Source organism: Xenopus tropicalis, chromosome 3 (assembly GCF_000004195.4).
Source record: "Xenopus tropicalis strain Nigerian chromosome 3, UCB_Xtro_10.0, whole genome shotgun sequence".
Lineage (NCBI taxonomy): Eukaryota > Metazoa > Chordata > Amphibia > Anura > Pipidae > Xenopus > Xenopus tropicalis.
In genome coordinates, this window is record NC_030679.2 from 99,765,002 (window position 1) to 99,779,731 (window position 14,730).

General features: G+C 40.3%; 1 protein-coding gene across 2 annotated transcripts in view; it reads right to left on the bottom strand.

The window, feature by feature from the left end:
* Positions 1–14,730, bottom strand: part of myzap (myocardial zonula adherens protein) — a 55,150-nt gene that overhangs the window by 16,188 nt on the left and 24,232 nt on the right. For both annotated transcript variants that reach the window (XR_004221846.1, NM_001113953.3), the window contains 8 exon segments: positions 12,001–12,087; positions 9,716–9,877; positions 9,072–9,164; positions 6,843–6,956; positions 5,582–5,734; positions 4,461–4,586; positions 1,891–2,019; positions 1,280–1,368 (listed from right to left, as the gene is read on the bottom strand). Coding sequence is in view for 1 of the 2 variants with exons in the window: in NM_001113953.3 (NP_001107425.3) it covers positions 1,280–1,368; positions 1,891–2,019; positions 4,461–4,586; positions 5,582–5,734; positions 6,843–6,956; positions 9,072–9,164; positions 9,716–9,877; positions 12,001–12,087 (953 nt within the window). In the remaining variant the exon portion in view is untranslated.

Consider the following 14,730-nt stretch of genomic DNA (forward strand, 5'->3'; position numbering starts at 1 on the left):
GGCGTTCTAAGTCACTTGGGGGTGCCTAACATTTTGGCACCCCCAAGTGACTTAACCTTTCCTTCTCCTTTAAGTGATAAGTCTGATCGGGCAGATTAGTACTGTATTGCATCCATGTCTGTAGCCTTATTGCTTTAATATTTAGCTGTCTGTCCCACGGTACCTTTAAAATCAGTATATAGATTCTGAGGGTGAAGACACATGGAGCTACTGAGTAGCTGCTACTTGTCACAGCTACTAAACGCCAGAAAATACCCTGCCATAGACAATACTGAGAGTTGCCTCTGCTAAAAAACACGTAGAGGCAATTATCAGTAAATGATCAGCATTGTCTATTTTTGTAGCCGTGCCAAGTAGCTGCTACTAGTAGCTCTGTGTGCGTTTACCCTTAGGGCTCTGGCACACGGGGGAGATTAGTCACCCGCGATTAACTCCCTGTTCGCGGGCGACTAATCTCCCCGAGTTGCCTACCCCTGCCATCCCACCGGCGAACATGTAAGTCGCCGGCGGGATGGCAGACGCGGCGGCGCGATTTCGCGCAAATCACCGAAAAAGACTCGCGAGTCTTTTTCGGCAATTTCCGGAAATCGCCCCGCCGCGTCTACCATCCCGCCGGCGACTTACATGTTCGCCGGTGGGATGGCAGGGGTAGGCAACTCGGGGAGATTAGTCGCCCGCGAACAGGGAGTTAGTCGCGGGCGACTAATCTCCCCCGTGTGCCAGAGCCCTTAAAGGAGAAGTAAAGGTAAAAACTAAGTAAGCTTTATCAGAAAGGTCTATGTAAATACAGCCATAAGCACTCACAGAAACGCTGCACTGAGTTCCCTGTCAAAAGATTGCGCCTATTTTCCTCTGCCAGAGACACGCAGCTCTCTCCCCTCTCACCTCTCCTGCTCCCCTTCCCTCAAGAATGCTAAGAACTCACTCCCCCCCCTTAGGAATGTGGATCTGAGCCAATCCGCAGGAAGCTTCCTCATAGTCTTACTAACTGAGCATGTTCAATTGGTCTGGGTGTCTGTGCAGGAGTGATGCATTATGGGAACTTTCTTTACACAGCTCAGCATTTTTTCTTCCTGTTTCGCTTCTGATCATCTGCACAGGTGAAATATGGGGAGACTTAAGGGCACTATTGAGTCAACTGAAGATATGCCTACAGCTTGAGATTAACTCTTTATTAGCCTTTCCTTCTCCTTTAAGTAGGTACGGTAAGTTCAGTATATAAAATATAGCATTTCTAGTCGTATTTTTTTTCTATTATACCTACAGCTTTAAACATTACCTGTCTGGTGATTGCATCTGCATCCTGTTATCAAGATCTTGTATTCGTTCTTCATGTCTAATCAATTGGTCTTGCAGATGCTCTCGTTCCTAAAGTATACACATATACCTATGACATTTTGAAGTGTTTATGTCTCATTCTCAAATAAATTAGAACTCTTGATCTCTTCCTATGCTTCCTACACAGCTCTTTGCAATGACAGTTCTCTCAGTTAGAACTGTGCACTCTGCATATTGCACCCATGATAGCTTGCCACTTTTACCTGCAGCAACATTCTTGCACACTGCTGCACTGGGACAGTCAGGGTTGAAGGTGAAAGTGGGCAGATGGCAGAAAGACATTAGTGCACATATACTCTAGACACCCTGGCTACCTTAGATCAACACAGCAAAGGGGATTTATTATGGTGAAGTAGGAGAGGTAAATCAAAGAGCACACTGCAAAGAGCTGCTGTACAAGAGGAAGAATACACAAACTGTGTATATGAACTTTTCACTGGTCTTTTTTTTTATCTCAAATTTATAGATGAATACACATAATATAGCATTATTTCTTTTTTAAGTTGTGCTTTATTTTATAATCAGAAGGAATAATAACTGATGGAAATGTACCTGTTCCATGCGATGCACTAATTTGTCAAGTTCTGCAATTTTTGCATCTCTTTCTTCAATTTTATTCTCAGCAAGGCGAACCTTCTCGCTAGCATCTTCAATTGCTTTTAGGTACTGCCTTGTTTGATCCTTTAAGGAAAGAGAAAAAGCAAATAATAGTTACTACAGATTATTTATTAAGGCACTCCAAAGTGCAAAATTCTGACATGTTTTTTACCCACAACACACACAGTGGGGCATATTTATCAAAGTACGATTTTTGGACATTTAAAAAGCACGATATCTAATATGATTTTTTTTGTATCATGCTTTTTAAAGTAAGAAAAATTTGTATTTTTGTATCTGAATGATCGTAAAATGCAGGAAAACCTTGCTGACTTTGATCCTTCTGTGCATGATTTTGGAAACCTCCCATAGGACTCAATAGCACTCTTCAGCTCCAACTTGGCCCAAGGAAAGTCACGATACTGAAGCTTGAATGAATCCAAAACTTTCATACTCGACGCGACAATACGATTTTGTCGCGCTTTTTGTCTCAAAGTACGAAAAAGTCGCACAAATGCATGAAAAAGTTGCAGAAAATATACGCAAAAGTTGTAACCTTTAAAAAAAATACGATTTTTTTGTATTCGGACCAGTTGTACTTTGATGAACGTGCCCCAGTGTCTTTTTATCAGAATTTCAGCGTTATTCTCGCATCCCAGCCAGTGCAAGACATCACTAATTACACTCTACCATTTAAAATTTTATTCTTGATCCAACAAATGTATTTGTTTTTAGTTGTAATATTGGTGAATAGGCAGGCATTTCAGTGCATTGTGCCTGAATCTGAGCTTTCAGAAAGAGCCAGTGCTACACATTAGAACTGCTTTCAGGTAACCTACTGTTTCTCCTACTCCCCTGTAACTGGAGGAGTCCCAAACCGGACTTGGATTTCTTACTATTGAGTTCTATTCTGATATCTACTGGGAGCTGCTATCTTGCTACCTTCCCATTGTTCTGCTCAGCAGTAAAGTGCGACTGAAGTTTACCAGAGCACAGGTCACATGGCTGTGGCACCCTGGAAAATAAAGAATATGGCTAGCACCATGTGAAATTTAAAAATTAAATGTAAAAAAAAAATCTGTTTGCGGTTTCAGATTTCAGTGCAGGTTTTTTTCTGGAGAAGCTCTATTAACTGATGTGTTTTGAAAAAAAACATGTTTTCCCATGATAGTATTTCTTTAAGAGCAATTTTGCACCAATTGCAATTTTGTGTGGATATAGAGTGCCTTTCAGAATTGTTTAGACTGTAAAAACAATCCAAATAATTAGTGCTACTTCAGCTTCCTCCCCATTTGTAAGTCTCTGCTGTCACAATGCTCTAGGATACATCCCTGATCTTGCTGTTTTCAGTCTGTAGACTCCAGATTAATTCCAGTCTAGTCCTGGAGGCACAGGGAACCAAAAAGGCTTATGCCTATGGCACACTGTAGGTTTTGTCCACTGCTGCCATCTGGCATAAAACAGTGGTGGACAAAAACACTTGTCTGCCAGTCATTAATCCTGATAGTAATTAATGAAAACCACTGTATTTATTAAATACATGTGTGTTCAACATTTCATTCTGTCAGGAATGGAAACAGGCAGACAGGGCATTTTTATCACCGCTGCAGTGGTGGTCAAAACACACCATCTACAATCAACCTTAAACCCCACTGTAAAAAGCATTAAAAGAAGGGACCAGACTGAAATGCATAGGACAGAATAAGCACAGATGCTATTTATAAAAGTCTGGTAAGTGCCGTCTAAGCTATTATTAGACATAACAGTTAATATCTTCATAAATGACAGTGAAGGGATTCAATGTAATCTGTAATACATGATAGGTAGTTTGCATACTATGGGTATTTGCAGTGTCATCAGGGCCAGAACTAGGGGTAGGCAGAAGAGGCAGCTGCCTAGGGCGCAACGATTGAGGGACGCCAGGCAGGAGCCTCTCCTGCCTACCCCTAGTGCTACTTTGTCATTGCCTCCGCCGCTTGTCATTAGCGGTGGAGGCAATGACCGATCTAATCACACCGCCCCCCCTGCACCACCTCCTGTGCTTTGGCGCGCATGCGCCATTCGGGGGGGCGGGGAGGTGGGCAGAGTTGGCCAACCGGGTTGCCTAGGGCGCCCGGTCGGCTTGGCCGCCCCTGAGTGTCATAGAGTGCTAATGTTTTTAGTTTGTTGCTTCATGTAAAGTACAAAATTTATTATAAAATATAAAAAAATAGCTGCAAAATAACAACATTATATCAGTATGATTTTATGTTTTACTACTGGAGCTTTCTGTTAACCAGAAAGCTCCAGATTACAGAAAGGCTATCCCTTATTGGAGGCAAAACAATCCTATTGGGTTTATTTACGAAAAGATTACTTATTTGGAAAACCCCAGGTCCCGAGCATGCTGAATAACAGGTCTAGTTACATAAATAATAATAATCAAGGTAACCCACATGTGCCTGTAAATTATTTTTTACAGTTGTTTTCATGTGTTTATTATTAGGAGAGGAATAATTGGGCCTAAATGGATGATTCATAATTACCACAAGCATATCTTTTTCTGCAGTATATTTCAGTTCCTCTTGACGAAGCTTTTCTTCATACTGACTGTACAATTTTCGTGTCATCTCTCTCATGACCTCAGCATTAGCTTCCTGGGAGGATTCAATCTGTGTACACAGGAAAATGCAGCAAATATCAGAACATTATGCCGTAGATTGTAGCCATATATAGTTCCACTTCCAAGTCAACAGTGATGGTGTTTGCCAGTCAACTGCCTGTCACCTCTTTGTGTGAATGCCAAATGGCACTGGAAGGTACTGGGTCTTATATTATGTGTAGCATATTTAATCAATGTATGAATCATCCTTTTTATTGGATTGGTTCATGAGTAATTATATATTAAACCTTACACACTATTATCTTCAGGTTGAAACTACAGTTTTGCACTCTTGTTGCAAAAAATGGTATACTATTTATTATACAGCTATACAACATACCTTTCCTTTATGATACCTTATGCACACTTCATGCCATTGCCACCTAGTAAGTGCAATTCCTACTGCCACATGTTTCACTTTGCTGACTTCTGATTTGAGCAAACCCCACACTTTATTCTCAGGGCCCATTCTCCTTTAGATTGTAAGCTCTAAAAGCCATCTTTACCACCTGTTTCAGTCAGTATTTGTATATAACTGCTATGTTTGATATATGCACCCTTCTCTTTAAGAATGCTAAGGAATATGTTGGCACTTTATAAATACTTGTTACTAGTAATAATACAGTTCCTACTGTCCTATTATTCAAGAGTATAAGACCAATATAGCTACATAGGCTTTCCCTATTTTTCCATAAATGTTGCCTCCTTTAAAACTAGCCCGTAAATTGCAGCAGGTATATGCAACACCACAGACAAAAATTGTCCCCTTTAAACACAATTTCTGTAATTACGTGATTAATTATATAACTGCAGTTGTCGAAAAAATCAAATCAATATTATATTATGCTATATATTCAGTAATTAAGTTTACTGCCAACTGTTATGTAAAATAATTGTACATGGAACTGGGTGATGTCCGCTAAATATAGTACGCAACAGTCTTTTGCTGTAGATCAAAGTTTATTACAAACCACACAGGAGCCAAGAGTTTCAGGAAATGTTTACCTTGACTTTTAACAACTGGTTTTCAGTTTGGGCAGAGTCCAACAACTGCTGCTTCTCTTTCAGTCTGACCAAGGATTCTTCATACGAATGTTTTATATTCTTCATTTCATCCTTAATGTTGGTGTTTTCCAAGGTCATATCCACTAGAGTTTTCTGAAAGACACACAAATTATACAAATACAGTTTCTCTAGATGGATTGCCACCTTTATTTGTCAGTTGTCAGTCTTTATGCAGGACTAAATATGTACTTACTTTTATACTAGCAGCAAAATATACTTACTACTTCCTACCCCAAACAAAGCTAACAGAGCTACAGAGTTAGTGCTAGACTTCTGGTTTATGCAGTTCTTCTTAAATGCTAAGTGTATTTTCTATACTTAAAGCCAGTGCTGTCCAACTTATTACAAGTAGTGGGCCAATTATTTCTCATATAGCATATTTAAGCGCCAGATTAAATTAAAATGATGATGTCATACAATCTATGGAATCTCTGAGCAGGATGGGGGCCATACAAATCCTCTGGTGGGTCACATCCGGCCCCAGGCCTCCAGTTGTACAGCCCTGCTTTAAACTATTATTTAGTAACACATAGTCATAGTAATTAATATCTGTGGCTTTTTAACATGTACTGCCAAGATGTTTTAATACTCAGCCTCTTGTTAGATTATTGTTTTATTTGCAAATTTTACTGTAGAGGCAAATTAATATACTGTTTAGCAGGGAGAAATGGGGCAAAATCATGAGACTTCTGCAGACTATGGATGTTAATGTTTGCGGCTTTGTGTCCTGCATACTATCTAGCAGTGAAATCATTTCTCATAAGTTAAGCAAGCTAAGTATTAAACAGTTATTGTACACAGGCAAGTAGCCAACACATTAGGATGAAACAATCCAGCACATTTCATACAAACAAATTCCTTACACATATAAACTGTATGACAGTTAATGTTCCCTGTTTCTAGGTCGGTGATTTTTTTTGGAATAATAATATGGTAAAACTATCTTATGGCTTTTACTATAAAAGGAAAGTAATATTATATATGCACGTGTTGCTCTGTAAGAAAATCTCCACAGTATAAATAGTATTATAGAAATTCCATTACATCGTTAGCCTTGATATGACACCAGACTTGGTTTAGGTTTGACAGAAGTACAGTGTTTTTTTATGAGTGGGATGTTTATTCTTTCCTTTGTCGCAATAGAGAAGAATGAACATCCCACTCAGAAGATCTCTAGATGAGAGTAATGTTTCTGGCATACCTGCATTTCTATAGAAGCTGCATTCAGGGAACTGTTGATTGTTCCAAAGGTGTCCAGTGCTGTAGATTGCGCCTGGGAGTGGCTCTCCAAGAACTCCTTCTGCACTGATGAAACCTAAAAACAGGGTACGTGCGTTAATTATTGAGAAAACAGCTGTTGTTTTGCCAGTTAATTTTTCAGAGGAAAATGTTGCTCTGAAAACTTAATGACCACTCATATTCTTAAGACCTTAACTTAGAAAACAGATAAATAGGCATCTGTCAGGTGCATGTTCCCTTGGTAATTTTTACAATACATTTTAATTTAAAAGTCTTTTTGGCCAACAAATCAGTGCTTATAACATTAATAGCTAATGAGCCTGTAGATTTAAAGCAATTCTAGGATCATCTTGTCAAGTATCACAATTCAGACACTATGGCATACCATAAGTGCTGAACTGACATAAACAACACTTCATCTGTATAGCTACAAACCTTTAGGCTTACCTCCAGAAATAAGCCCGGCGGGGGAAGTTTTATGAAAATGTATTAAAAACTAGGGATGCACCGAACCCAATCTTTTGGGCAAGGGCGGGCCAAGCTGACCAGGCGCCCTAGGCAACCCAGTCGGCCAACTCCGCCCACCCCCCGAACGGTGCATGCGCGCCAAAGCACAGGAGGCGGGGCAGGGCAATTAGATCGGTCATTGCCTCCGCCGCTAATGACAAGCAGCGGTGGCAATGACAAAGTAGCACTAGGGGTAGGCAGGAGAGGCTCCTGCCTGGCGCCCCTCAATCGTTGCGCCCTAGGCAGCTGCCTCTTCTGCCTACCCCTAGTTCCGGCCCTGCTTTCGGGTTCGGCCAAATCCCGAACCCAATCCTAATTAGAATATGCTAATTAGGACCAGGAAGGGTTAAAAGTTGAGCGAAAAATCCCCCCCCAAAATGTAACCCTTTCGAATGCTAATTAGCATGTGCTAATTTATGCTAATTCGGATTCGGTTCGGCCTGGACTGTAGATTCAGCGGAAACCGAATCCATCAAAAAAAGGCTGGATTCGGCCCAAATCCCGATCTGAATCCGGGATTCAGTGAATCCCTATTAAATACTGTATTTTTCACCAATGGCGCATGGCCCAATGTCAGTTTTTTTGTTGCATTTTTAGTACCCCAAACACAGGGAGGGGGCTGAGAATGCCTCTGTCACCTATCAATGCAAAATATATTACTAAATAGCCTTCCTTACTCTTTCTTTAAGGCAATACAAAATAAGACACTTGCCATCTTTATATTTAGCATATGAACAAGGTTAATTTAAGATGTTAAAAAAACACACTCGTGTTAAGTTAAGATGTTAAAAAATAACACCGAAAAAACCTGTAATGAAAGTTTGTTCTTTGCATGATTGAATGATTCAATTGTTCCTTTGAAACAAAAATCTACACTATCACTTCCAGGCAATTCTCATAAGGGCAGTGACACAAGGGGAGATTAGTCGCCATGCGTCAAATGTTTGTTGTCATGAACGACTAATCTCCCCGCAATGCCATCCCACCGGCTAGAATGTAAATCGCTGGTGAGATGGCATACGCAGCGCCGCGATTTGCTGAAGTCGCCAAAGTTGCCTTGAGAGGAAACTAATCTCCCCGTGTGTCACTGCCCTAAAGAGGCAAGTAGAATTATTTTAGATATTTTGCCTTCCTTGTTTTAGTCCTATATCACATGGGGTGTTTTGACTACTGCAGGAAATCACCTATCACCGCTTTCTATAACAAATCATGTGAAACTATCTGCGTTTGGCAGACACAGGGTGACTTGAAGACACCAGAAAGATTGCTCATCAGAAATAAAGGGATACTAATAGTATACAGGTATGGGATTCCTTATTCAGAAACCCGTTATCCAGAAAGCTCCAAATTACAGAAAGGCTATCTCCCATAGACTCCATTATAAGCAAATAATTCTGATTTTTAAAAATGATTTTCTTTTTCTTTGTAATTATAAAACAGTACCTTGAACTTGATCCTAACTAAGATCTAATTAATCCTTATTGGAGGCAAAACAATCCTATTGGGTTTGTTGAATGTTTAAATGATTTTTAGCAGAGATCCAAATTGCGGAAAGATCACTTATTTGGAATACCCCGGGTTCCGAGCATTCTGGATAACAGGTCACGTACCTGTACTGGTTCCAGAAATAATAATAATACTAAAATAGTACAAAAGTGAATAAGAAGTGTTATTGTATACTCACTTTTATTTCTTGAGTGAGCTGTTTAACTTTTTGTTTCATCTCATCATACTCTCCAAACATTTTCTCTCTGATTTTTTCCAAAGTTCCTCTCACCTGAAATATAATAAGGCACAACTTTACTTTATGCTATAAGTGTTGTGCCCTTTTTTATGTTCTCACTGTTAGAATGTACTATATTACAATAACATGTTAGTAATATTAATATTGTTTTCTGTGTGTGTAAAGAAGAGACTATTATCTACTTACATTTTTTTTTTATTATTTTTTTTTTTTATTGATCTGCACAACTGAGAAAAGCACACAAGATTGACATTAATTCAAAAGTTAAATTAGACTGCTCATATCACATCCTCATTGGTGTTTGCTGAGTTTATTTCTTCTTCCGTCTTGTATTTCCAGGGGATCATGTTGTGCATTGAGCACATGTGTGGGGGCATGGGTATAGGGTAATCCCTAAGATAGAATAAAATGGTAATATAGAAAAAAACAATGAAAAACCAAAAACAATTCCCTAGGATGGTCAACCTACTCAGTAATCACTGTTGCTTAAGTCATTCTGTAGCTGATTGTGGCTGAATATCATATTTCTGGAGTCAAGTAGGAGCAAAGGTTTGGGAACTGGAGGTCACCATTTCTTTACTTACATCTTTGATGTAGTTCATCTCTTCCTTCAGCTGGTTAGTAGACCACTCATAGACAACAACCTCATTCTGATGGTTGTTTTCAGCCCTCTGCACAACACCATACACCACTCCACTGGAAGCCACTGCAGATGGTGTATTGTTTTTGGGAATGGTGTAGAGATGCTAGAAACAAGAAAAACACACATAAAACTCAAATAGCAGTAGTCCAATCTAGGCATGCTACTTAAAGAAGCATCCCTCCACATGGATTTTTAACGACACGTTCCCCTGCCCCTTCCCAACTATGGCTGGGAAGGGGGCTTGAGGTTAAAAATCCATATTAACCATATTAATCAATAACCAGATGGGCTTCTACTGGTGATTCCCACACACAATTCCAATAAGTCAAATTAATAGAGGAAGCTAATGGGATCAAATTCTAAGTTATACATTAAAAGGTCCCACTGTACAAGGTATAACTGTGTTCCAGGTATTTTCAAGTTGAAAAGACCTTATAAATCGGTGCTGTCCAACTTCTGTGGTGCCGAGGGCTGGAATTTCTCTAGCATACATGGTGGAGGGCCGCTAATGGAAGCCAGTTTTTACCACTCCCCCCTTTTTAAACCACACCCATTTTATCACAATGGTGGTAGTGCAGCAAAAACCCAAATGTTTGGTCCTCACTGCGGGGATATCAACCGTCATTCATATGTGAAAGAATTATATTATGTCATATTAAGGCATACTCTTAGGGGCTGATTTACTAACCCACGAATCCGACCCGAATTGGAAAAGTTCCGACTTGAAAACGAACATTTTGCGATTACTTTGCGATTTTTTCGTATGTTTTGCGATTTTTTCGGATTCTGTACGAATTTTTCGTTACCAATACGATTTTTGCGTAAAAACGCGAGTTTTTCGTATCCATTACGAAAGTTGCGTAAAAAGTTGCGCATTTTTCGTAGCGTTAAAACTTACGCGAAAAGTTGCGCATTTTTCGCGTAAGTTTTAACGCTACGCAAAATGCGCAACTTTTTACGCAACTTTCGTAATGGATAGGAAAACTCGCGTTTTTACGCAAAAATCGTATTGGATCCGAAAAATTCGTAAAGAATCCGAAAAAATCGCAAAGTACCGATCATTACGAAAAAAACGCAATCGGACTCCATTCGACCCGTTCGTGGGTAAGTAAATCAGCCCCTTAGGCTGATGTCAGACGTGGCATATTATCGGCAAGCTGAAAAACGCTTCCAGAGAATACGCCCTGCTACTGTAAATGCATCCTACCTGTGCCTGCACCCGAATGTTGAGATACGCTTGGATGCAGGCACATGTAGCCGAAATACGCCTAAAAACGCAAGACTTTGCTTTCTCTCGCGTTTTTATGCGTATTTCGGCTACTTGTGCCTGCACCCGAGCATATCTCATTCATTCGGGTGCAGGCACAGGTAGGACGCTTTTAGAGTAGCGGGGTGTATTCTCGGCAAGCGGTTTGCGGCTTGCTGAGAATACGCCACGTCTGACATCAGCCTTAAATCCATATGCCTCCACCTCCCCTGTGGATAGCACAGCAACCCCCAGAACATAATTACACACCTTAGGGACCCTCATTGTTAATCACCTGCATGTGCCATAAGTACACACAGGCAGCATAGTCCAGGCAGTACCTACAATGTCTGAGGTGTGAACAGGTGATCAATGTGGGTGATTACAGCCTGAGTCGGAGGTGTGAACACTGCAGGGATTAAAAGGTGTGAACAACACAGGGGATTCAATTTTTAAACAATACAGGGGGGTTACAGCCTGAATCTGAGGTGAGAACCATGTAGGAGGACAGTAAATCTCAGTACTGATACCATTTAAAGCTTACTCAAAGGTAAGCCATCAAAAGCAGCCAGACAGGTGGGGGGCCACACAGAGGGGGGTCGCGGGCCGCCAGTTGGACAGCACTGTTATAAATGTACTGTGCCTCTCAAAAATATTCAGACCTCTGACCAATTCTCCCATTTAACTGAAATATCCCAATATCAAAGGGATGGCATTTTTTAGTTTAAAATACTATATTTTAGGGCTTTTTGTTGCTTGGAAACTTGTAATACAAACAGGCCATTCTTAAGATATCAGGCCCTGGAGTTGACATCGAAAAAATGTAAAAGTTGTACTGTATGTAAGTGATAAGCGCTGGGTCATCTATACAGGAAAGCATTTGCAGTGCAGTTCAGTTCATCTTGGACATTTAAATTTATCTAATAAATACATAGTAATGATTGCTTAAATGCATATTTCACAGATTAAAATTGTCTTACAAGGGTTGGTGGCTCCGCTGTGTTCTTTTCAGACAAAACATAGCCATTTCTTTTTTTCCTCCTTTCGTTTGTGCTTCTAATATCAGCCTTAAAAAGAAGAAAAAGTGAAATCATTCTTTTGTTAATCCAAATTAGATTAACTAACATATGCAAGTACATTAATTTCCAAATAATGTCAACAAACACAAAAACAGAAATACAGCATACTTCCCTATTCATGGGTGTACAATGTTATACCTATAGAGGAAGCACACCCTGCAACTGCTGAAATGGGGAGTGATAAGCAGTTTCAATGTATATTAAGAAAATATTTATGGGGAGGAGGTCTAAAATAAATTTATATCACGGTATTTTTCAAAATTATATCGGTGTCACGGTATTTGACGGTATTTTTTTTTCCATGCATGATTAGGTGTTAACCCCATTTCCTAATAAATTAGAGAATAATTACTGCAGTATTGAAAATCAGAGTCAGGCAAGCGAAGGATCGGCAACAGAAAGTCGTAAGGTAAATCAGGCAGGCTTAGTTTCCCAGGCAAGGCCGCAGACAACATAGCACAGGAGGAGGCATTTGATAGCTTTAAATACCCCCCACACATGCGCAGAACCGGCGCCGTCAGCGCGTCACGGACGTGCACGCTTTGACATGTACGTGCGCTTTGATGCACACGCACCTGGAAGCACGTGCGCAATGTCCTGCGGACAACGGGACGCGCGCACGCAAGGAGGCGCGCGAAACCGGGCCGCACGGGTGAGTACCCTGACACCCCGGTATTGCGGTATTTGAAAAATGAATATAGTTTTAAAAAAAAACACCGGTATTCGGTATTAAACGGTATATCGCCCAGCCCTACCCGAGGGACACAAGAGTACACAATTGTACTTGCATCCCCCATCCAGCATTCGGTACCAAGAGCAGTCTCAGGTCCTGCCACTTCCTATCTTGAGCATCTGAATGATGTGCAAGGTAGGGCAGGTGAGAGAATTCCTGCGTACCTCCTACTGCCTGCCACTATCGGATCCTGTTATGACTAATAGAATAAGTGCTGGATGCAAAGGTCGTACAGCAGATCTCTGTGCTCAGCGACCATTTGCAGACAAATGTAAGTACAAAAAAATGGCAGGCTTTTCTTGCTGCGTTCAGCTTGACCAATGAGGCCTAATATGTCTTTATATAAGTGCAATAGCAGAATGCCCCCTGTGCAAATCTTTATCCTTACAATTTAGCTCATGAAAACAGAATGTAAGCTGCAAAACAAATTTCACTCTAAACCCATTTGCTGTTGGAAAGTTCAACCCCAAAAATGCAGCACACATTGATATGTACAGGCAGTAATAAGCAATCCCCTTATTCCCTATCACTTATAAACATTAAAATATGTGCCCCATCACTACAAAAGATACAGACTTGTATTTTTCCCAGCCTTGGTCAGTGGAAGATGGGCCATTTTCTGGCATTTTTACAAGGCATCTGTCATTAAGACAAACTGCCAACAATAGTTATTTAAAACAATGGTATTAGACTTACCTTGTTTATGGCACAAGAGGCCAATTAGTTTATTACCCCAATGCAAACCCTCATTGTTAATGTAACAATCACCTGCATGTGCCATAAGCACTGTGATTGACTTAAGGTGGCCATACACGAGGCGATTTCGCTCGTTGTGCGATGAACGATTATATCGACAAACGATCGTATGGCGATCGAGTTCCCATACGATATGCCATCCACGGGCAACGATAATTCGGGAAAGATTTTGTCGCATCATTATCGTAAAATACCTACGATCGTACATCTACGTACGATCGATGTCGTTGCTGGCAATCGTGACATGCGCAGAGAACAATCGTTGAAAGACAAATGTCTGACACTCACACCAACTGGCAGATTTTATCGTTAAACGACCAAAATTTTTAAACCTGGCCGATCGATTTTGGGGACGATAATGTCGGCTCGTTTAGTGGGCCGACGATCGTTCGTACACCACCAACTATACGATAACTTAACGATAGCATCGGATCGTTCGCGAATCGGTCGTTTGTAAGTAAAAAATCGGTCCGTGTATGGCCACCTTTACACTTTTCTCACAGGCAATCTTTGGTGTTTTACCTATTTAACATTGCCTATAGAATGAACCTTATATCTGTATTTACTTTTTAATAAATCTTAAGGTGCTACTGTATGTATCACATGCTGCTTTTAAGAGGGATTGGGTAAGAAATATTTCCCATACTTTCCACTTGCTGCTGCCCTTGATATTCCCAAGAGTGTACTCTGTACCTCTCTCTATCTTGATAATACAAATATGCAGCCTTATCACCAACGGGAGTAAGTGCATTAAGCAAAGCCTACTGGAAATCAGCACATATCACATATTACAGTACAGAACGGTTAATATGTGATAATAATGTTATATAAAAGCAGGTAGTCTTAGTTTTACATATGGCCAAACCACATTAAGAAAGGGGACCATTTGCCATAGGAGTCAGTGATATTATTAGACAAACAGATATTATATCCGTGCTCCACTTCCGCTCTAATATCATGCATTTTGGAGCACTAACAATAAAGACGACAGGCCTAGATCATACATTAAGAATAAATAAATTGTTATGCTATTGCTAACGATTATGTGTGCTTTGCCTTCAACAGTCCAGACATATCACGCAACACTGCATGAAAAGAAACATGAAGAAGTGATCACATCACACAGTCTTCGCTCCATTTAA